General features: G+C 38.6%; 1 protein-coding gene across 1 annotated transcript in view; it reads left to right on the top strand.

Moving 5' to 3' along the window:
* Positions 1-785: 785 nt before the first annotated feature.
* Positions 786-25,896, top strand: part of ADCY2 (adenylate cyclase 2) — a 1,028,223-nt gene continuing 1,003,112 nt past the window's right edge. The window contains exon 1 of the mRNA XM_063451927.1: positions 786-1,241. Within this exon, the coding sequence (XP_063307997.1) occupies positions 1,035-1,241 (207 nt within the window). The 5' untranslated portion in view covers positions 786-1,034. The remainder of the gene's footprint in view (positions 1,242-25,896) is intronic.

Here is a 25,896-nt window from a genome sequence, read left to right on the forward strand (position 1 = left end):
ATGCCGATAAGCACCGGGCAGAGACACCAGTAAGTGTAGTTAGTGCAAGACTATTTTTTGTCGATATATAGTATGCGTTGACTATCAATGGATGTACAGTATAAGTACAATAATATTTTAGTAGCTTGCACAGTAAGCATAGATAAGGGGTGTTTCTGTGAATCTGGATCACTATGAGACATGATACATTTTGGAAGCTTATGTGATACAATATATAGCATCAAGGTACCAGTTCAAACAAGAAGTTCTGCAGCAGGTGTGGTCTGCCATTATCACCACTTCTCCATTCTCACTTCTACATAGCAAGTCCCTTACAGTTCCTTCCATTCAGAGCCTGCTAGTGAAGACAAATCTGGGAGAATAATTTGCCTCAGTCTAAAAGGTTGTCAGTTTTGCCATTTATAACGTGGAAGCGACAGGTATCCTGTACATTACACCATTATTGCCTACTGTAAATGAACATAACTAAAGCTGCAAGACAGAAAGAAAGAGCTCTCCATGTCTCTCTCTCTTCTTGCTATTTGTGACACACTTACACATCCTGTAGGAAGCCAGTGGAATAAGTTAATTTGAAATCAAGCTCCAATTCACAGCATGCTCTGCGTGTGTTATTTTCCCATTAAAAGCAGGGAGGGAGCCCTTTATGAATGAGCTGTGTGCTGCTACCAAGGCGGAGGGAGGGCGTGCACTGGGCTTTATTGTTCTCGTCTGACACACGCCTTGGAGCACACTCTGCAAACTTAGAGCAAGCTCACAGTCTGCCTCTTATTGCTACTGTATAATTTACTTTCCTTCCCCCTACCTGCATCATGTCACTGGAGCCCTGTAGTCGCACTCCCTGTCTGCTAACCTCTGCCTCTGTCTCTGCTGCCTGGTTGAAACTCACCAAAGACTAATAAAGAAGAGAATAGGGAGGAAAGGATTTGTGATTTTCTTCAATTTGGGAAAGAGGGTTATTGGACTTGTTATTTTTGTTCTCAGTGGGAGCCTGAAACTGAAGGAGGACACCTGTGTGTGTGCCCTCCTGCTCTGTAATGTGGCAAGAAGCAATGAGGAGACGCCGCTATTTCCTTGACAGGACAGAAGATGTGGATATTAGACAGGAGCAACAGAGGACCAGGGACTGGCTGTATGAATCCTATTACTGCATGAGCCAGCAGCACCCACTTATTGTCTTTCTGCTGCTCATTGTGATGGGAGCTTGTCTTGCAATGCTGGCTGTCTTCTTTGCTTCTGGGCTGGTAAGAGGATGGAACTGCAAGCACCACTCCTATACTGATCATAGCCATATAGGGAACCACTGTAAGGGTGGGAGAGGTGGCAAAAGGTAGTCCCCAGCAGGTTTAGAATTACGAATCACATGATGCTTTGCCAACCTGAGTATCTGCTTTTTTGCCACTAATGCCCTATACTGGTTAATTGTCACACAACAAAGATCTAGTCATCTGTAGGTGTCTATTGAATACTATGTAACTATATGTATTCTTCAAACTCACGGAATCAGCTGCTTTTGTGTTCATTATCTGTGTTAAATGGGACTAAATTGAGCAACACGACATAAAAAAAAGGCCATAAAAAAAGGGTCACCGTTTAAACATTTCCCCTGCTCGGTTTAACACCACTATGAAATGTAGTTAGACTGTTTCAAAAATCAACTGCCATTCTATTAAGAATACAAGTATTTCCCCCAGTTGTTACTCTGTGTAAGAGTGATTTCAGTCTAACTCTGCTCTGTATGTCCTATAAATTATTATATGATCGAGAAGAATTCACGTATGCTAGTGTGGAGTTTATTACAGTTTTTATTATACAGATGGGAAAAAAATGTTTACATTTGTAAGTGTACAGAATGGTGCCCCTTTCTTAAACAGTCATTTATAACAAGTGTGTTATTTCACATGTTAGTGTAGAAAATGCGATGTTACATGTAATCAGATTGAAGTTTTGTATATAGGTCTCATGGACACCGTTAGGCAGTTTTTTTGGGTTTTTTTGCAGTTCACATGTACAATAAAAATGACGCGTTTGAGTTCCCTTGCAAAACAGAAAATTGCATTGGATAGAAAAAAAATATAATGAATTTTTAAAATAAAGACCAAAATAACGGAGATGGAATACATTTGAGATAGAGATGTTTTACAATTATGAAACATGAGCATTAATTTCTCACATGTAATTTTCCATTCACCACAATTTCTGTTTTGTAAATGCTCCAAAGTGCCAATCACAGGCCCCTTGTGTATTTTACACCTGCTGGGAACATAACATGGTGCTTATTTACAGCTTGTTTCCCCTGTATCTGGTGGCATACTTAGGTCGGTTGTGTGCTGGTGTTTTGCTGCAGGGATCTAAGAGGGAATTGGCAGAAAATATGCTTTTTATCATCTAATGTCCTGCAGGCACTAGTAGCTCAGGAAGCCCTTTTGATTAATATAGCTTATGACTTCTCTTCTTACAAAGTTTTCATCATTTGGAAATAATAGCCATTCTAGGGTCAGATTATAAAAGCTATGTTTACCAGCCATGTATAGCAATGGAAGAGTTAAAACGTACTATAGTGCAGAGAGCAGATGTTGGTCCTGAGAAATCTGCCAAAAAATAGAACGGTAATCTTTACAGTAAAATCCATAGAGGGCAGCATTTATTCTTCTTGCACATGCTATTCTTTAGTTGGAGCTAACATTTATTGGGTAGATTTGAAACCATTCAGTATTTTAGATTTTTTTTTCTCAAAGAGTCATTCACTGTTTATATGAACATCAAATGTAAAATGGCATTTCTATACTTCACATGGACTGTAGTGTTGATTTGCTCAACTGCTGGGTTACTGCTAAAAGAAGCAGATGTTCATCTATAGTCAACTGGGAGCTGTGTTAGGCCTGCTTGTTTGTGCCTCTGTTCTTTGGGACAGAAGGCAGCATCTGGAAAATTGACTTTTGTTGACACTGAAATAAATGATCAATATGTTCTGTAAATGTTTCCTGTTAGAGAGTCAGTAGTCATTTCATGTAAAAAAATAAAACATAAAATACAGGTATCCTTGTAACGCTCACTGATAGTTACTGTAATGCAGAAATGTAGAAACTCAAAATATTGGGTTCTATGCTTTTTAAGATATAATAATACCTATAAATAAAAATTTGAAATTTTAATGTCAGTAATCTAAATAGTCCTAATAAATTATTTTCTTTATTGTAACCACCTATATTCTTTTTTTTTTTTTATATTTTGTCAGTATACAGTGAAATCGGAAGAGGGATACTGAACTATTTGCTACGTTAGGTCGATTTCTTAACCCTTTCTTTCTTTAAAAATAAATAAATAAATAAATAAATATATATATATTTATATATATATATATATATATATATATATATATATATATATTTTACAGTTTTCATCAAACTGTAGAGAAGAAATCTAGCAGAGCAGCATTGTCAATCATAGCTGTATAAATGTGACCTGTTTTTGATATTGTATTGATATTAATATAGAACTTGCTACAAGCTACCTGAAGAGTCCTGGTTTGTTTGGCAGACAGGTAAACATATGTCTAATGTTCACAGACATCTTGTGGCAGGAGGAAAATGGAAAAGAAAAGAAAAAGTTTATCTCATAATTATCAAACAAATAAGCTGTCAAATTCTTCCTTTACAAATAAGATATGGGAGTGAAATGACTTGACTATCATGCCAATCATACATCTAGCTTAGCAAAATGCAAACCTCCAAGGAGACAACTGTGCCTGAACAAAAATGTACCTAGGGGAGACCTCCAGGCAAACAGAGATCCCAAATCAATCTGGGCAAAGTACTACTGCTGGAACCTAACAATTCTAAAGTTGAGGAAACCAGCTGGGAGAGGCAACATGTATAACCTCTTTACTACCAATCGGTTTGTAGGGGAAAAATTACCACAAGAATCCAAGTATTTTGAGTGCCTTGGAAAGCAATGTTTACATTTATTTTTTTTAAAAATTGTACATTTTGGTTGGACAGAAAATCTTAAAAAAATAAGATCCTACATAATGAATCTACAAATAAGAAAGATACTGTTGTAAATTTTAAATATGTTAAATTTTTCCCACATCTCCTCCTCTAACATATGCACACACACACACACACATACATCTAATACATGTGCAGAGATATTAGCAGTGTGTATTGGTATCTGTGTGTGCCAGGAATTGTGTATCTGTTCATGTGCCTGAAAGTTTCTGTCTAGCATTGAATATTCTTGCTGTCCTGAGGAAAGTCCCGAACCGGGACTGAAACGTTGACACATTTTTTTGCATCTTTTTTTATGTAACAAATAAAAGTAATATGTTAACAAGACTGAGAGTGTGGACCATCAACTCTATCATTTAATATTCTTGTATATGTGTGTATATGTGTTTGTCTGGGAGCATATATCTGGGATATAATTTCTAATTAATGGGGTAATAGCTGCTTGATTCAAGGAGACATCTGACTGCTATTTTGGGGTCAAGAAGGATGTTTTTCCTAGTTTGTGGCAAAATTGGAAGCGCTTCATACTAGGATTTTTGCCTTCTTTTGGATCAACAGCAAAAACATATGTGAGGAAGGCTGAACTTGATGGACGCAAGTCTCTTTTCAGCTATGTAACTATGTAACTATGTAATATATGTTCATGACTATTTTTGGAATGTATATCTGTGCATGTGTCTGATATGTATTTCTATATCTGTGAGTATGTGTATCTTTGAGTCTGAGAAAGGTTGTGTGTGTGGGAGCTGCTTGCGGTGTGTGTGGGAGCTGCTTTTGGTATGTGTAGTGGAGTGACTGTGTGTATGAATGTTTTTGTGTGGGGTGATAGGATCATGATGTTTATTTTGAAGGGTGACCGGCTGTGTGCATGTGTGTGTGGAGGCTGTGTTTATGTTATTTTTTATTGTTGCTCCCCTCCTGCTTACCTTTTTAGCAAGAATGGTGTCAACATGCCCTAGTGGTCCAAAGGGTGTTCCTGCTGGCACAGTGGTCCTGTGGTGCAGGTGGTCAGCTCCAGCTTGGTGCAGACTTCTATAAATTCTCCCATTCAGTCTGCGTACTTGCTATCTCACTGTCACAAGAATAAAGAGATGGTGAAGAGATCTTTAGAATGGGGTTAATGCATTTGCAGAACAACCTAATTTACCGTAGCATTTACAGCCAGTGTTGTTTACACTGCCTGTAGTGCTGCTGCTTATACAACATGGCTCAGTAGCAAAAAGAGCAATATGAAAGGCTAAATTTTCAGACTTCAGCCTGTCTTAAACTATTTTTATTATGATTCTTTTGTAAGAGGTGAAGGAAATTGAGATTTGGGTTGGCAGAGACCAAGGTGAGGTGTGACAGCAAGTAGTACAAACCAAGGTCAAGTGCAGAAAAAAAACAGGATAAAAGGCAGACAAATCAAAAGGTCAAGTGCACAAAAATAAGGATAATCGAAGAACAAGCCAAGGTCAAAACCAGTATTCAGAGAACAACAAGGAGCATGCTATTGGGTTAGTTAAAACTACACCTGGAGAGAAAGGACTAGGAAGGAGGCGCTTATATAGCACACGGTAAAGCCATGACTGCACTCAATTCCTAGAGTCCACTGGGTGCTTACTGAAGTTGGACCAGCTAATCCTTAGTACATGTTATATCCAAGAAGAGGCTTCAGACACTTACAGGGTTCAAATATAAAGCAGTGTATTGGATCCTAGGAGACCAAATAACCAAAGAGAAAAACGATATACCTACAAAATATCAAAGAAGATAAAAAGAAGAAAAAGAAGAAAAAAAGAATGCATTAATACCAAATATAAATTACTGAAAAGTAATTGAAATAAAAAATAATCAAAAATAAATAGGTATTAATATAAATATAACATAATAATATTAAGAAAACCAAAATAAACAGAGCATCATTGCCTGAACATCATATCCTCCACAATGGTGGTTCCCAACCTACTTTCACTTGTGTACCTCATGGCAGCCCATTTTCATAAATTGTACCACTCATATTAGCAAAATGTTTGTAATTAATATAGTTGCACACATATTCAAACACTGACATATATACAAAACTGACACACATACAGTTGTACAGATATAAACCCTGCCACACATGCAGATACAAAGCACACAGATACAAACACTGCCACACATACAAATACTGACACACATACAGATACACAGATACACACGCACAAACTGATATACATGCAGATACACAGACACACTGCCACACATGCAGATACACATAAATACAAACACTGATACATAGAGATACGCACGCTGACACACATACAGATGTACAGACACACGGATACAAACACTGACACACATGCAGATGCATAGACAAACATATGCAAACACTGACACACAGACAGTTGCACAGTCACACTGATTACAACATTGACAGAAATATAGATAGACACACAGATAGATACATAAACTGTCACATACAAATACACAATAGGTGCATGTAGGTCTGCACACATAGATAAAATTATGTATACGAAAACATATATTGATTGGAAAAAAGTATGCATATCAAAAAGTCATGGTATCATGCTGTCACTGCCTCCCACATAGATGCTAAAGGTAGTACAGGCATATCACACCATATCACACCACACATTGTAGTACACTAAGATGACACAAATTTCCCAGCCTATACATTTTCTGGAATTTTCTTTGTAAGCCCATGTTGAGGAAGCACAAAGGAAGGTGCAAAATGTGTCCAGGGCTTTCACACTCCTTTTCGGGGTTGCAGGTAGTACGGCAAATTTATATTTTCCGAACATTTTTTTTTCTCTCCATTGTTGGGAAATTTGTGTCATCTCAATGTACTACAATGTTTTGGTGTGATATGCATAAAACAAGTCGTTGAGGAGCCAACTCGTAAAGAGGCCATACTAGATTTAGTGTTAACAAATGGAGATTTGGTATCAGATATTACTGTAGGTGAAAGTTTAGGATACAGTGACCATCAGTCAGTGTGGTTTAATATAAGAACTGTGACTGAGTCACACCACACACAAAAAAAGTTTTACACTTTAGAAAAACAGACTTTTCTAAAATGAGAATATGTGTACAGGAGTCATTATCAGACTGGAGCAATTTAAATGGAGTCCAAGAGAAATGGGATTATTTAAAAGTTGCACTGCTGAAGGCAACAGAAAATTGCATTGGGCTTCTCAGTAAAAGCCAAAAAAATAAACCACTGTAGTACTAGGCAGATGTGGCCAAAATAGTAAAAAACTAAAAGTTAGCATTTAGTAATTATAAAAAAAAGCCTAGAGTGAGAAAGATAGACAGATCTATACGATTAGGCAGAAAGAGGCTAAGCAAGTTATAAGAGCTTCCAAATCAGACACAGAAGAGAAAATAGCACAGTCAGTAAAAAAAGGGGACAAAACATTTTTAGATACATAAATGAGAAAAGGAAAGTAACACAAGGATTAGTTAGATTAAAAACAAAAGACGGAAGGTATGTAGAGGAGGATAAAGGTCTAGCTGACTGCCTCAATGAATATTTGTGTTCAGTATTCACAGATGAAAATGAAGGAAGCCTCAGTTAGGAAAAAGGACACATGAATAATTTGTTACATGCGAGTTTACGAGGAAGAGGTTCTATTTCAACTGTCAAAGTAAAGACAAATAAGTCAATGGGACCCAAAGTTATTAAAAGAGCTTAGTGGTATACAATCAAAATTATTAACAGATTCATGTAACAAATCATTGTTAACAGGAGTAGTCCCAGAAGATTGGAAGTTAGTCCATCCACAAGAAAGGCAGTAGGGAGGAGTCAGGCAACTATAGGCCAGTAAGCTTTAATTGAGTAGTGGATAAAGTAATAGAAACCATGTTAAAGGATCGGATTGTTGAACATCTAAAATTCACATGGATTTCAAGATCAGAGACAACATGGGTTTACTTCAGGGAGATCATGCCAAACTAATCTTATTGATGTTTTTGATGGGTAACTAAAATAATAGATCAGGCTGGTGCAGTAGACATTGCTTACCTAGATTTCCATAAGGCTTTTGACACTGTTGCACATAGAAGACTTATCAATAAACTGCAATCTTTAAGTTTGGATTCCAATATTGTTGAATGGGTAAGGCAGTGGCTGAGTGACAGGCAACAGGGGGTTGTAGTCAATGGAGTATATGCGAAGCATGGGCATGTTACCAGTGGGGTACCTCGGGGATCTGTACTTGGACCCATTCTCTTTAATATTTTATTAGTGATATTGCAGAAGGTCTTGATGGTAAGGTATGTCTTTGTGCATATGACAGGGCTGTTGTTCCAGAAGGGACAAGCCAAATGACAAATGATTTAGATAAACTAGAAAAATGGCAGCTTAAATTTAATGTGGATAAGTGCAAGATAATGCATCCTGGATGTAAAAACCCAATGGCAGAGTATAGAATATTTAATAGAGTCCTAACTTCAACATCTGAGGAAAGGGACTTAGGGGTGATTATTTCTGATTACTTACAGGTAGGCAGACATTGTAATAGAGCAGCAGGAAATGCTAGCAGAATGCTTGGTTGTATAGGGAGAGGTATTAGCAGTAGAAAGAGGGAAGTGCTCATGCTATTGTACAGAACACTGGTGAGACCTAATTTGATAGAAACATTTAAATACATAAAGGGAATCAACACAGTAAAGGATACTATATTTAAAATAGGAAAAACTACCACAACAAGAGGGCATAGTCTTAAATTACAGGAACAAGGGTTTCAAAATAATATCCGGAAGTATTACTTTACTCAGAGGGTAGTGGATGCATGGAATAGCTTTCCAGCTGAAGTGGTAGAAGTTAACACAGTAAAGGAGTATAAGCATGCGTGGGATAAGCATAAGGCTACCCTAGCTAGACAATAAGGCCAGGGTCTAAATCTAATGAAAGTATTTAGAAAATTGGGCAGACTACACCCTGTTCTAAATTATTATGTAAATTATATTTTTCTCATTTACCTAAATAATTGATGTAAATAACAGTCAGCATATTTCTCATGTTATCAACTATTAAGAGTACAATTCAAATTCTATTGAACAAACCTCCTAATGATAACAGTATTTTTTAAACATAAAAAACTTACAATGAACTGTTCCAAATTATTACGCACAGTAAGTTTCAAAACACTTTATAGGTTGTAAAGAACTGAAAATTGTCATTTGTTGTGTTTGCAGCATATTTACTGAAATCAAAAGCTATTTCAATCAAACCTATAACAACATTTTAACTTTTTAAACATTTTAACAGGTCACGTTACATTTAAACATAGGATCCCTTATTTGATAGCAGCTTCACAAGTCTTGCATCCATTGAACTAGTGAGTTTTTGGACAGTTTCTGCTTGAATTTGTTTGCAAGATGTCAGAATAGTCTCCCAGAGCTGCTGTTTGGATGTAAACTGCCTCCCACCCTCATAGATCTTTTGCTTGAGGATGCTCCAAAGGTTATCAATAGGATTGAGGTCAGGGGAGGATTGAGGCCACACCATGACTTTCTCTCCTTTTATCCCCATAGCAGCCATTGATGCAGAGGTATTCTTTGCAGCATGAGATAGCGCATTGTCATGCATAAAGATGATTTTATTATGGAAAGCATAGTTCTTCCTTCTGTACCAGGGAAGAAAATGGTCAGTAAGAAACTCCACATACTTTGCAGCGGTCATCTTTACACCTTTATGGACCCTAAAGGGGCTGACCAGCTCTCTTTCCATGATTCTGGCCCAAAACATGACTCCACCACCGCCTTGCTGACGTCACAGCCTTGTTGGAACAGGGTGGCCGTCCACCAACCATCCACTACTTCATCCATCTGGACCATCCAGGGTTGCACGGCACTCATCAGTGAACAGGACTGTTTGAAAATTAGTCTTCATGTATTTTTCTGCCCAATGCAGCCATTTCTGCTTGTGAGCATTGGTTAGTGGTGGCCGAAAAGAAGGTTTATGCACAGTTGCAAGAATCTGGAGGACTCTACACCTTGATGTCCGTGGGACTCCAGAGGCACCAGCAGCTTCAAATATCTGTTTGCTGCTATGTAATGGTATTTTAGCAGCTGCTCTCTTGATCCGATGCATGGCTCTGGCAGAAATCTTCCTAAACGTGCCTTTATCTGCAGAAACCCATCTGTGCTCTGAATCAGCCACAAATCTCTTAATAGTGCGATGATCACGCTTAAGTTTTCATGAAATATCTAATGTTTTCATACCTCGTCCAAGGCATTGAACTATTTCACTCTTTACGGCAGCAGATAGATCCTTTTTCTTCCCCATATTGCATGAAAATGGTGCTCTACTTAATAATGTGGAAAACCCTCCTTTAGTAGTTTTTCCTTAAATTGGGCTCACCTGGCAATCTAATTATCACAGGTCTCAGATATTGTTTTCAGTGATCAAAAGAGCCCTGAGACACAATACCATCCATGAGTTAAACTGAAAAACAAAGTATTTAATCTTTGTGACACTTAAATAGAATTTGCATAATAATTTGGAACAGGGTGTATATGGGCCGAATGGTTCTTTGTTTCTATAAGGGCTGCAGTGACAGCATGATACCATGACTTTTTGACATGCATACTTTTTTTAATCAATAAATGTGCACTCTTTTCATATACAAATTCTTTCTGTGGATTATTTGGGATTATCTATGTGTACGGACCTACATGCCCCTATTGTGACAGAATATCCATAATTGGGTAAAGTCCAGCACTGTGGCAAGAATTCTGTTAATTTAACAATGGAATGACTCACAAGTACAATCTAATATTTTTGGTATAATATTTGTATCTGTGTGCCTATGCAGCTGTATGTATGTCAGTGTGTGTATTTCCATCTAATAAAAAGCTAAAGATAGTGTGAACAGGAAATAATATTCCGTTCACATGTGTAGCCACAACACCAAATTATCTCAGAAATGCCAAAAAATATTAGATTGTACTTGTGAGCTAAAGCACTTTTTGCACTTTATTATGCACTTTAATATTAATTAAGCACTGTGGACTTATTTAGCACTTTTTAAAATATTTATATTGCTTGCACCTACATTATTTACATTACATTATTTTATTACATTATTTTTATTATTTGTTATCATGTATGATGAATGTAGGGTAATAACTGCTTGATTCAAGGATAAATCTGACTGCCATTCTGGGGTCAAGAAGGAATTTTTTGTCCTAGCTTGTTGCAAAATTGTGCTTCAAACTGGGTTTTTTTTTTTTTTTTTCTCTTTTGCATCAACAGCAAAAAACAGGTGTGAGGAAGGCTGAACTTGATGGACGCAAGTCTCTTTTCAGCTATCTAACTATGTAACTATGTAACTATATGAATGGAGAGCTCTTAATACATAAAGGCATTTAAACTTACCCTACAGAGCAGCCTCTCCAAAGATACTAGGTCTGCAAGTGGCTCTGTCTTTTTGACTTAACCCTTCCAGTCCTTCTCTTTCTTATGTTTATTCAGGGTTATGCCCTAAGTATCTTACAACCTTTGCAACTCTGGTCGAAGGTCTTCTTCTTTTTCACCATTAGCTGTACCTTTCTTTTTTATTTTATTTTTTATTCTTATATTTATTTTGCATTATTTTATTATTTTCAATAATTTTTATTTTTTTTATATTTATTTGCTATTGTTTAGGTGTTTAGTTTTTCTTATTTTCCTTTTTTTTATTATTTGGTCACCTATGATACCTCTTTTTTGGTCCGGGTGCCTGTGCTAAATTCCACACATGCCCTCATTTCTATTTGGAATCGCGCACCTTTTTTATTATTGGGGCGGCTTTGTGATTATTCGGTTGTTCTTAAGAGCCTCACTCTTTATTTTTTGTATGCCTGAGAAATACCTTAGCTTGTGCACTCTTGTGAGGTCTCCTCCCATTTTTTTTCATAGTCTTGCACACGCGTTATTGTAATCTGAGGAGCTGTGTGCCTTATTATACTCATGCCACATTTGCGCACCTAAAGGGGGTGGTCTTTTTCTGGCCTTGCACCGTCGGTGGACGCGAACTTGCTTGATGCCCTTTTTCAAAGTTTCCGTTCTGTATCAGAGCCTCACGCATACACTTTTTTGTTGTAGGTGTTTCACACTTTTTCTTGCTTTTTGATTCTGGTAACATCCGCATTTATAGCAGGTTGGTTTCCAGTATGCATTCTACCTTTGGTGCAAATGTCTGTATGCATCCTTTTGTTTTTATTTCTCTTTATAGCTCTATTGTCTGCCTCCAATCTTCTTTCACAATTGAAATATGGGGGGTAAGTAACAATTTGCAGTGATTATTTTATAATGCACTGTGTGTATAAATATGCATATTGTTCCATGTGGTGTTAGCTTGGCAAAGACCTTTATTTAGGTCGAAACATTGCTCTTTGTATTTTGATCCAATAAAACTTATTTGTATTTGAACCCTGTGAGTGCCTAAAGTATGAAAGCATGTATATAGAAAGCATGTGAACAGTAGAATGCTGATTTTACATCCGAAGAAAGCAAAAGTTGTTTTGAATTATGTCAAAACTAATGAGTAGAAACTTCCATTTAGTTACTGTACCATGGACCCACCAGGCCCCAACTGGTAGCATTGGTTATGAAATTTGAGTCCTGGCATAGATCATGTTTAACTATCATTTTTCACAACAGGATCACTAGGTGAATCTTTTTATGCTTGTTTATTTATTGATGCCTCATTTCATTCAATCATCACTTGATAACATATGGTTGTTATACCCACATGATACCTTGTAATATATATACTGATCAACATTAAAACCTCTAACTGGTAATATTAATATAATTGATTATATTGTTACAATGACACCTGTCAAGGAGTGGTATATATTAGGCAGCAAGTGAACAGTCAGTTTTTGCATTTCATGTGTTGGAAGCAGGAAAAATGGCCAAGCAAAAATATCAGACTAACTTTCACAAGTTAGACAATGGTAAAATAGTGATGGCTATACAACTGGGTCAGAGCATCTCCAAAATGGTAAGTCTTGCAGGCTTTTTGTTCCCGTACGTAGTGGTTAGTACTGTAACAGCTTACCTGAAGTGGGAGTCCGTTAGGCAGATATATATGCTCACCCTTGCAATTAAACACAGGCCAGATTGGTCAGGTAAGAATTCACCTGGCCTGTGAGTCTGTACATGGGGGCTGTGCAGGATTTTGCTCCAAGTCGCAATATAGGTAAGGACAGAAGCAGGAGAATCGTCGAGGGTAAGCCAAAAGTCAAAGGGTGCCAGAAGTCAGGATAAATGAGGGTAAGCCAAAGTCAGAGGATGCCAGAAGACAGGATAGATGATAAGAAAGCCAAGGTCAGGAGCCAACTGGAGAACACTGGATCACAAATACAAACACAGGAACCAGTGTCAATGAACTGACACTGCCTTCAGGGAGAGGCAGTGTCTTATACCTGGCTAATTAGGCATCTGCTTCAGGTGGGCTGAGATTGATAGGAGCAGCCATAGGTAAAGTCCAGCCCCTAGTGCTGGAGTTAAGGCAGGAATAAACATCAGGCTGAAAACAAGAACTGAGTTGTGGCTTGATGCATAAGGCATCAAATACCCTGTTGGGCACTTCTGGGACGACCACGTCTGGCCTTCTGGATGTCACAGTGAGAGTCGTTATAGGTACCTACTAAAAATGGTGCAAGGAAGGACAACTGGTCAACAGGCACCAGGGTAATGAATGACCAAGACTCATTGATGTACAGGGCGAGTGAAGGCTAGCCCGTCTGGTCTGATCACACAGAAGGGTTACTGTAACTCAAACGGCTGAAAAATATAATGTTGGTCATGATGAAAAGGTGTCAGAACACACTTTGCATCACAGTTTGCTGAGTAAGGGGCTTGGTAGGTGCAGACTGGTCAGAGTGCCATTACTGGGGACTTGTGCATCGGAACTAGACCATGGATCAACGGAAGATGGTCTGATATATCATGTCGGGTTGAAACATTGCTCTGTGTTTGCTCCAATAAAGCTTCTGTTATGCTACCTGCTTCATTGCCTGGACCATCCCTTTATTCTATACATTTGACATGGGGTGTGACCGGATCCGGTATACCGTGATAGCTTGGTGAGTGCGGTCTCCTTCAATTTTCATCATCTGTGGCTTATAAATGTGTGATTCCCCAGGAAGGGGGTAGTGAATAGACTCTACCATTGGCATCATTACATTAGCATTCCAGAGATTAGTAAAGATTTTTATAGCACTTTTAAATACTTTTATTTTAGAAATATATTATTTAAATATATATACTGTATGTAGTCTTTATGCCTAAATGTAAACACTCTTTTGCTTTGTCTCTTTTAGTAAACTGTGCTGATAGTAATGACTTCAGTGTCCTTGAAAAATACATATAAGAAAGATGTTTAACAATTTTAATTAATCTATTTTGTCACATCTACTGCAGAGAAAAAAATGTTTGCTTTTATATTAACATTTCAGAGTCTGTGTGAAATTTTGCAAAGTGAAGAACACTAACCTGTCTTGATCTTTTCATTTTGCTAATATTTATTTATAAAAGCTGAATGAATAAGTGTAAAATAAAATTTGTGTAAATTTACATAATTTGTATTTTTACATTTGTCTTCAAAGCAATCTATACATAACAATGCTACGTTATGATATGCTAATTTGCGTCCCTTGCTTCAAATACATGTCGTGCTTGGTGAAATGGTTAATATCTGACATTATTCATCATGTAACTGAGTTTGATAGGTTTATCCAGTAAACCTTAACTTGTGAATTAATTACCAAATTAATTACAAATGAATAAACAAATTACAAACTGTAAGTCAGATGGCTACTTTTCCAATCCAGCTACTTTAGCATTTTGCTATTCATTTCTCGTTCCATTCTGTTTCACCATTCATCAATCTTAAAATGTATGGATTATACCTCGATTTTAATAAATTTTATAAAATTTTAGGTCAAAATAGCCAAATTGGAAAAAAATATCTATTTACCTAGCTTGACTATCATATTTTAGAGTGCACAGATTTTACATTTATAGCCTACGCTGAGTTGATAATATTTCTTAGTTTTCAATTGATAAAATATCTAATTATTTACAGAAATATACCATACCAATTAAATATAGAATATTGAAAAATATTAAATGCAAAATACAGTTGATAATACATTTTGTTTTCATAATTTATCATTTCCTGTATTATGCGAAACTATATTGGAATCATTTGGGTACTTTTAATTTTTATGGTCTCAGAGACTGCAAATGTAATGTAAAAGTATCCAGTAATTAATGTAACTTTCAGGTTAAAGGATAATGCTATACTGAAAATTGCTATTTTATATAAAAACGTTTTTTTTTAAAAAAAAGCTTTAAATTGCAGACAAATAACATTTTGCAGCTAATTTAGTAGTGGTGCTTCTTTGCCAAAATAGCTCTTATCTAATGAGGAATATGTAGTTGTACAGGGATAAAAAGTAGTCTCATAAATAACTCACTTTTAAAATATATACTATCAAAATATTGTCTAGAAATATATCTGTATGTTCTCTTTTTCACTGTTTTTTTAAAATCAGTTTTCTTCTTTCTTACATGATGTACATGGTGATATTTCTGAGTTAGCCTCCTCCAGTCCATTGTTTAGCTATGTTTATTTTTGAAGAAAGGTCCTCAGCTGATATGGTTATAGGGCTGACCCTATAGAATTTGATCCACCTTTTAGGTGGCTTGCCCCCCCTTAGCTCCCTTAGAAAAGGTGAAAACTCACCTTTCCAGCGTCGCACGGGTCCGCTGACGCTGGCCCCGCTCCTTAGTGATATCATCAGAATTGTTGATTTTTAGCCAATCCAATGCTTTTCTATAGGGAAAGCATTGGATTGGCTGTAATTGTCAAGAAGGCAGGATGGGGGCAGGGCCAAACACCATTTTAGCAGATCAGCACCTCCTCATAGAGATGCACTGAATCAATGCATCTCTGAGAAATATTCAGCTTCCCCATGCAGAACGTGGAGACGCTAAACGGCAGTGCTGCATACAGTACAGCAATGCCCCAGGAAGCACCTCCAGTGGCCATCTGAGGAGTGGCCACTTGGAGGTGTCCCTAGGGGGCAATGTAAACACTGCATTTTCTCTGTAAAGGCAGTGTTTGCATTAAAATACCTGCAGGCAATGATTATACTCACCAGAAACAACTACATTAAGCTGTAGTTGTTCTGGTGACTATAGTGTCGTTTCAATAAGATAAGGGTAAGCTTTATTCTCCCTCGAAAACCAAAATACTAAAAAAGCCTCAACAAACACACAGGGCAAGCAAAATATTAAAACGTTTAGTATATCTCATTGTTCTCTGGGACAAGAGAAGCAAATCTTGATTCTGCACAGTACTTCTCTGAAATATTGTCAGACCTTCACAGGCCAGGGAAAATGTCTTGTGATGAAAGTCCATAAGTGGTTGAGGGTGTACTTTGTACTATAAAAGTGTTGGTAATACAATATCTAGGACAACACAATCCACATGGGAATAGATTAAAGGATTACAAATGCCAATAATGTTTCCATGTTTAAGATTGTTCACCCAGTCTTCCTGGATTACTTGGATTACTGAATGCTTCTTCTCATCCATAGATTCATCTTTGTCAGCATCTTCTTTGATACTCATTAAGTCCATCATAAGTTAAATAATAAATGAGTAAGTCACATTTGTTCTTGATAATAAGAAAGAAATACACATCTTAAAAAGGTATGAAACTGAAGTCCAAATACATATGTATAAATTATTTATTTATTTTCAATATGAATACAGTTGTGCTCAAAAGTTTGCATAACCTGGCTGAAATTGCAAAATGTTGGCAATTATTTTGAAAATATGACAGACCATGCAAAAAAAAATATTTTATTGAAGGATAGTGGTCATATGAAGCCATTTATCATCACATAGTTGTTTGTCTCCTTTCTAAATCATAATGATAACAGAAATCATCCAAATGGCCCTGTAACGGATCCCCTATACTCCGACTGAGTATATCCATTGTAATTCTCCCAAGTACCAAGTGAAGCAATGATTATAGCTCTGATATACCCAAACATTAGACAAGGCTTGATGAAGAGTACAAGTGGTCAGCTTATATACACAGACCCCCAGCATGGGGTCTCAAGCATGAACATGGTAAAACACGCCCAAAACACTCCCACAACACGCCCCAGAGTCTGTGTCTGGGAGATAATTTAGTGTATTTTGCTAAAACTAATGATCTCTCAGGCAGTAGAGTTACAAAGTATAAAACATAACATATTAAAAATACATATATCACATATAGGAACCCCCACAAATATTATATCCCTGGATAGCCTGGATCTGAGTGCCTAACATATCCAAATAGCGCAGATCCCACAAACACAGCCGAATCGCCACCGGGGTAAAGTTTGGACTGACCGCACACGTGGTGTCTGCCCAAATTAGTTCCAGATAAATAGTGGGAGTGGTCGGTCACTCTCGGGAGTTCCATATGAACAAACTGTCGAACGGTTTCCCTGGCTCAAAGGTAGCGATTGTTTGCCTAGTTATTGCGAAAAATCCTACCAAACAGCGCTTTTCTGTCTTGTCGGGAAAAGAAGAAGGCATTCATATGAAATCACCAGTTTTAATGAGGTTAAGTGTCCTGCTTATAGTTACAGACACTCGACGGCCTGCGTTCGTGCGACAAGATGGCCGCCATTTTCTCCAGCACGTGTTGTTCGGTTATACAAGCGGTGGCCACACAGGTAAAGCACTTAAGTTTGTGGTTAGTTTGTAGTTACTAAGCCAGGGGAGTAGTCGGTGTTCAGTAGATTGTAGCAGAACTGGGGAAATGTATTTGTGTTCGCAAAACTTTATACCACGAACTAGGAGGGAAATGTCTTGCGAACAGAATAAATAGTGAGTTTGTCACATTGTATATGGCCCATAGTCGGTGGGCAGGAGGCCAGCTTACGCACTCATCCAAGAGTTTGTAGCAAATGTCCAGGGTAAGGAGCATTTGTCACAGGCCCTGATCAAAAGTTTGCATATCCTTGAATGTTTGGCCTTGTTACAGAAACGCAAGGTGACACACACAGGTAAAATGGCAATTAAAGGTTAATTTCCCACACCTGTGGCTTATTAAATGGCAATTAGTGTCTGTGTATAAATAGTCAATGAGTTTGTTGGCTCTCACGTGGATGCAATGAGCAAGCTAGATACTGAGCCATGGGAAGCAGAACTGTACAGCGCTACGGAATATGCTGACGCTATATAAATAATAAAATAATAATAATAATAATAATAATAAAAGACATGCGTAACAAGGTAATGGATCTTTATAAAGATGAAAAAGGATATAAAAAGATATCTGAAACCTTGAAAATGGCAGTCAGTACTGTTCAATCACTTATTAAGAAGTGGAAAATGCGGGAATCTCTTGATACCAAGCCAAGGTCAGGTAGACCAATAAATATTTCAGCCACAACTGCGGGAATAATTGTTTGGGATAGAAAGAAAAACCCACAGGTAACCTCAGGAGAAATACAGGCTGCTCTGGAAAAAGACAGTGTGGTCGTTTCAAGGAGCACAATACGACAATACTTGAACAAAAATGAGCTGCATGGTCGAGTTGCCAGAAAGAAGCCTTTACTGAACCAATTCCACAAAAAAAAGCCAAGTTACAATATGCTTGTCAACAACTTGACATGCCTCACAGCTTCTGGCACACTACAATTTGGAGTGACAAGACCAAAATAGAGCTTTATGGTCACAACCAGGGCCGGCGCTACCATAAGGCGGCCCAAGCGGCCGCCTTAGGGCGCACCGGCCGTGGGGGCGCAAAATCAGGCTGACCGGAAGGAGGGAAGCGCACTGCGCTCCCCTCCAACCGACGACCTGTTGTAGCGTGGCCGAGCGCCCGGTTCTGCGGGCGCGCGAGGGAGCACTCTCCCATGTGTGCTTCCTCTTCAGCTCCCTCGCGCGCCGCATACTGATACCGGAGCCGGAAGATGACGTCATCTTCCGGCGCCGGCATCCCTACGCGGTGCGCGAGGGAGCTGAAGAGGAAGCACACATGGGAGAGTGCTCCCTCGCGCCCGCCCGGGAGCCAGCCAGCCAGCCAGCCAGGAAGGGAGCCAGACAGCCAGCCAGCAAGGGAAAAAGCCAGCCAGCCAGCCAGGGAGGGAGCCAGCCAGCCAAGGAGCCCAGCAGCACCACTGGACCCCAGGGAATCCCTTCAGCACTCCAAAAAGGTAAGGAGGCTGAGGGATTAAATAAAAAAAAAAACATGTGTTAGTGTGAGTGTTAGTGTGTGTGTCTGCTAGTGAGTGTCAGTGAGTGACAGTGTGTGTGTCTGCTAGTGAGTGTCAGTGTGTGTGTTTGCTAGTGTCAGTGAGTGTGTCTGCTAGTGTCAGTGAGTGTGTCTGCTAGTGTCAGTGAGTGTGTTTGCTAGTGAGTGTCAGTGTGTGTGTTTGCTAGTGAGTGTCAGTGAGTGTGTTTGCTAGTGTCAGTGAGTGTGTCTGCTAGTGTCAGTGAGTGTGTCTGCTAGTGTCAGTGAGTGTGTCTGCTAGTGTCAGTGAGTGTGTTTGCTAGTGTCAGTGTGTGTGTTTGCTAGTGAGTGTCAGTGTGTGTGTTTGCTAGTGAGTGTCAGTGTGTGTGTTTGCTAGTGAGTGTCAGTGAGTGTGTTTGCTAGTGAGTGTCAGTGAGTGTGTCTGCTAGTGAGTGTCAGTGAGTGTGTCTGCTAGTGAGTGTCAGTGTGTTACTGTGTGTCTCTTACTGAGTGTGTTTGTGTGTGTATTAGTGAGTCTGTTTGATGTCTGTTAGTGAGTGTTTGTCAGTGAGAGTGTATGTTTTGTAAGTGAGTGTGTATGTATGTCTGTCGCTGAGTGTGTCTGTCAGTAAATGTGTGTGTCTGTTAGCTGGTGTGTATGCATCTGTTCGTGAGAGTGTGTGTGTGTCTTCAGCACTTACCTTTCTCTAGCGCCGGACTCCCTTGGCGCTGGGGATCCCTCCGCCTCTCAGCTCCGAATGCTCTTGCCGCGCATGCATTCAAACCGCCCATAGGAAAGCATTACTCAATGCTTTCCTATGGACGTTCAGTGTTTTCGAATAGCGGAAGCTCCTCTAGCGGCTGTCAGTGAGACATCCACTAGAGGCTGGATTAACCCTCGGTGAAACATAGCAGTTTCTCTGAAACTGCTATGTTTTCAGCTGCAGGGTTAAAACTAGAGGGACCTGACACCCAGACCACTTCATTGAGCTGATGTGATCTGGGTGTCTGTAGTGGTCCTTTAATTGTGTGTGCATCTGCATGCACTGGCGTAAATACCGCGGTCGCAGGGGTCACAGCCCTGCAACCCCTGCGACCAGGTGCCCGCCGCCATGTGTTGGAGGGGGCGAGGATATGAATGACATCATATCCCTGCTCCCTGTGTACCACACAGCGCGGCTGGCGCCCTGTGATGGGGCTGGGCTGCAGGACAGGACTCCAAGGAGCCAGACAGCATGCATCCAGGGGACAAGATTGAACTAGTATGTAATTGTGTATGTCTCTGTATGTGTGTATGTCTCTGTATGTATGTATGTAGGTCTCTGTATGCCTGTATGTCTTTGTATGTATGTTTCTGTATGCATGTATGTCTCTGTATATACAAATGTATGTGTCCGTATGCCTGTATGTCTCTGTATGTACAAATGTATGTGTCTGTATGCCTGTATGTCTTTGTACGTATGTGTCTGTATGCCTGTATGTCTCTGTATACCTGTATATATGTATGTGTCTGTATGTCTCTGTATGCGTGTATGTCTTTGTATGCCTGTATGTATGTATGTGTCTGTATGCCTGGATGTCTCTGTATGTATGTTTCTGTATGTCTGTCTATGTATGTATGTATGTGTCTGTATGACGGTATGCCTCTGTATGTATGTCTATATGCCTGCATGTATGTCTCTGTCTGTGTCTGTATGTCTCTGTATGATTATTTCTGTGTTTGTATGATCCTTATTTTAAACGAGGGTGGGGGGCACCAAAATGCATCTTCGCCTGTGTAACTAAAAATCCTAGCACCGGTCCTGGTCACAACCATAAGCGCTATGTTTGAAAAGAATACTCTCCACATTGTGAAGCATGGTGGTGGCTCACTGATGTTTTGTGTGAGCTCTAAAGGCCCAGAGAATCTTGTGAAAATTGACAGCAAGATGAATGCAGAATGCATGTTATCAGAAAATGACAATTTGCATTCTTCTTCACGAAGGCTGCGCATGGGACACTCTTGGACTTTTCAGCATGAGAATGAACCTAAGCACAAGGCCAAGTTAACCCTCCAGTGGTTACAGCAGAAAAAGGCTATATCATCGAGCCACTCTGGGGAGATCTCAAATGTGCAGTTCAATCAAGATGGCATTTTGGCAAGACAAATGGGCAGCTATACCTCCTGCAAGAATTAGGGGCCTCATGACAAACACACTGTCATTAATGCTAAAGGGGGCAATACACAGTATTAAGAACTAAGGGTACATATATTACCAATTCTCAATGGGTATGCAGACTTTTGAGCACAACTGTACATGTGAATAAACCTTAATATAAACACATACTTTTATTGATTTACAGAATTCACATTCCATGGTAAAAAAGGGTATACAAGGAGCACTGCAAAAAAAAAAAAAAAAAATAAATATATATATATATATATATATATATATATATATATATATATATATATATACAATGTCAAATATGGGAATATTAATTAAATAGCAATTAAAGAATAATAATAAAAAAAAAGAAAAAAAATCCACATTCTCACTCACTAATTATGTTATTTTAGCAGAAAGTAAAGAGAATAATAATTCAAACAATATAATATGATATATACATATAAATGAATCATGAAAAGTGGCAAAGTTACAATTCATCATTTTGCACCTAAGTGGTCTCTCAAATGATATTGTAAAAAAAAATGGGAGGATAATGAGTGACACTCAAGTCCCTTTTTTATATTCCTAATGTGTTAAGGCAAATACACTGCTCAAAAAATACACTTAACCCCTTAACGCCATTACGGCGCTCCATGCCGTCGCGCTTTAAATGGGCTTTAAAGCCGTTGCGGCGGCATGGAACGCCGTAACGGCTGCAGCCACCAGGACCTCGGCGGTACTCACCTCCGCCGCGATCCTCTTCTGGAGGGCTGCCTGACAGCCCAGGCAGCCCTCCCACGGCAAAAGAGGCCCCCGGGGGCCATGTGATCGCTCTCAAAAAGCGATCACATGGTCCCCTATAGCTGGCTATGGATCTGCCAGCAGGGGGACTGTCTAAAATATCAGACAGTCCCCCTGCTGGTAGGTAGTGTAAAAAAAAAAATTAAACACGTTATAAAATGAATTAAAAGTATTTTTATATATATATAATATATGCATATATATTATATATATAATATATATACATATTATATATATGTAACGTCATACGTAATGTATTTTAATATTAATATTAGTATATATATTAGTATTAAAATACACTTAGAATGACGTTACATATATATAATATGTATATATATTATATATATAATAGATCTACATATATATATTATATATATATATATACGTATAATTAAAATAATAAATAAATAAAATAATAAAATAAATAAATAAAATATTGAAACAAAATTTTATATAAATTATATATCCATATGTAATTTCATTCTAACTGTATTTTGTTATTAATATATATATATAGGTAACAAAATACACTTAGAATGACATTCTATATATATCTATCTATATATAAAATACAAAAAACTGCAAATATATATATATAGATAAATACATATAATTACATAAAAGATTACATTAATATACACGTAGAATTTAAATACATATATATGTATATATATTAAAATTCTACATGTATATTTAAGTAATCTTTTAACATAATTATGTGATTTGATTAATTAAAATTTGATTGACATGCCTGACAACACAGGGAGAAAGTGCAGAGAATTTAATTCGCAAGCACTATATTTGACCCTGTAACTCTCCAAGACACCATAAAACCTGTACATAGGGGGTACTGTTTTACTCGGGAGACTTCACTGAACTCAAATATTAGTGTTTCAAACTGGTAAATTGTATTACAATGATGATATTTTAAGTAAAAGTGAAGATTTTTGCATTATTTTACAAACAAACAGCACTTTTATGGACTATATTATTGTTGTAATATGTTTTACTGTTTTAAAACACTAATATTTGTGTTTATTGAAGTCTCCCGAGAATAACAGTACCCCCATGTACAGGTTTTATGGTGTTTTGGAAAGTTAGAGAGTCACATATAAGGCTTGCATTTCATTTTTTTCACATTGAAATTTGCCAGATTAGTTATGTTGCCTCTGAGAGCGTATGGTAGCCCAGGAATGAGAATTACCCCCATGATGGCATACCATTTGCAAAAGTAGACAACCCGAGGTATTGCAAGTGGGGTATGTCCAGTCTTTCTTAGTAGCCACTTAGTCACAAACACTGGCCAAATATTCGTTTTTTGCTTTTTTTCACACAAAAACAAATATGAACGCTAACTTCGGCCAGTGTTTGTGACTAAGTGGCTACTAAAAAAGACTAAACATACCCCACTTTCAATACCTTGGCTTGTCTACTTTTTCAAATGGTATGCCATTGTGGGGGTAATTCTCTTTCCTGGGCTACCACACCGTCTCAAAGGTAACATTACTAATCTGGCAAATTTCAATTTGAAAATGGAACGTTCTATATTTGACCCTGTAACTTTCCAAAACACCATAAAACCTGTTAATGGGGGGTACTGTTGTACTCGTGATTATGACATTCACAGCTAAAATGGCAGACGGAAATACAAATTTAAAAAAAATTCTTATTTTCTCACATTTTTTTTAATTTTATTCATAATAAATTATGTTCCATATATGAATAGTTATTGATAAATTAAAGCCCTGTTTCTCCTCAACAAAATGATATATAATAAGTGTGGGTGCACTTAATGGGACCGCGGTGAATTACGGTTGAACAGACATATAGCACAAATTCCAGTTTTTGTTTACGTTTTGTTTTGATCAGAACGTGCACTATTGACTCCGTCCTGAAGGGGTTAAACAACACAATGTAACTACAAGTCAATCACACTTCTGTGAAATCAAACTGTCCACTTAGGAAACAACACTGAATGACAATCAATTTCACATGCTGTTGTGCAAATGGGATAGACAACAGGTGGAAATTATAGGCAATTAGCAAGACACCACCTGGTGACCACAGACCACTTCTCAGTTCCTATGCTTCCTGGCTGATATTTTGGTCACTTTTGAATGCTGGCGGTGCTTTCACTCTAGTGGTAGCATGAGACAGAGTCTACAACCCACACAAGTGGCTCAGGTAGAGCAGCTCATCCAGGATGGCACATCAATGCAAGCTGTGGCAAGAAGGTTTGCTGTGTCTGTCAGCGTAGTGTCCAGAGCATGGAGGCGCTACCAGGAGACAGGCCAGTACATCAGGAGACGTGGAGGAGGCAGTAAGGAGGGCAACAACCCAGCAGCAGGACCGCTGCCTCCGCCTTTGTGCAAGGAGGAACAGGAGGAGCACTGCCAGAGCCCTGCAAAATGACCTCCAGCATGCCACAAATGTGCATGTGTCTGCTCAAACGGTCAGAAACAGACTCCATGAGGGTGGTATGAGGACCCGACGTCCACAGGTGGGGATTGTGCTTACAGCCCAACACCGTGCAGGACGTTTGGCATTTGCCAGAGAACACCAAGATTGGCAAATTCACCACTGGTGCCCTGTGCTCTTCACAGATGAATGCAGTTTCACACTGAGCACATGTGACAGACGTGACAGTCTGGAGACGCCGTGGAGAACGGTTTGGCAGTGGGTCAGTAATGGTGTGGGGTGGCATTTCTTTGGGGGGCCGCACAGCCCTCCATATGCTCGCCAGAGGTAGCCTGACTGCCATTAGGTACCGAGATGAGATCCTCAGACCCCTTGTCAGACCATATGCTGGTGCGGTTGGCCCTGGGTTCCTCCTAATGCAAGACAATGCTAGACCTCATGTGGCTGAAGTGTGTCAGCAGTTCCTGCAAGATGAAGGCATTGATGCTATGGACTGGCCCGCCTGTCCCCCGTTGAATCCAATTGAGCACATCTGGGACATCATGTCTCGCTCCATCCACCAACGTCACGTTGCACCACAGACTGTCCAGGAGTTGGCAGATGCTTTAGTCCAGGTCTGGGAGGAGATCCCTCAGGAGACCATCCGCCACAGGCGTTGTAGGGAGGTCATACAGGCACATGGAGGCCACAAACACTACTGTGCCTCATTTTGACTTGTTTTAAGGACATTACATCAAAGTTGGATCAGCCTGTAGTGCTTTTTTCCACTTTAATATTGAGTGTGACTCCAAATCCAGACCTCCAGGGGTTGAAAAATTTGATTTCTATTTTTTAATTTCTGTGTGATTTAGTTGTCAGCGCATTCAACTATGTAAAGAACAAAGTATTTCAGAAGAATATTTAATTCATTCAGATCTAGGATGTGTTATTTTTGTGTTCCCTTTATTTTTTTGAGCAGTGTATATAATTGCCTACTTGTTTTGTCTATGTAGTATAGCCAACAGGGGCATAAAATAGCATAAATAATATTTTTCCACTTATTACACATTTTATGTTTTTGTTTTTTTTCTGGATACTCCCACATCTTTGTATGTTGTTTTTTTTTTTTTTTACTTGTCTTCCTGCAGACTAGGCACTATTCAGACCTGGAAAAAAACAAACAGATTTTTAAAATATATTTTTTAGATGTAGTTTGTTTCTTTTATTATATTTTAACTAGTCGAGACATCTTCTCCCACTCCCACAAAAGCACAGCAAAGATAAAATCAGGCAAATCTAGTGGTCGGTCT

This window comes from Pelobates fuscus, chromosome 4, assembly GCF_036172605.1.
Source record: "Pelobates fuscus isolate aPelFus1 chromosome 4, aPelFus1.pri, whole genome shotgun sequence".
Lineage (NCBI taxonomy): Eukaryota > Metazoa > Chordata > Amphibia > Anura > Pelobatidae > Pelobates > Pelobates fuscus.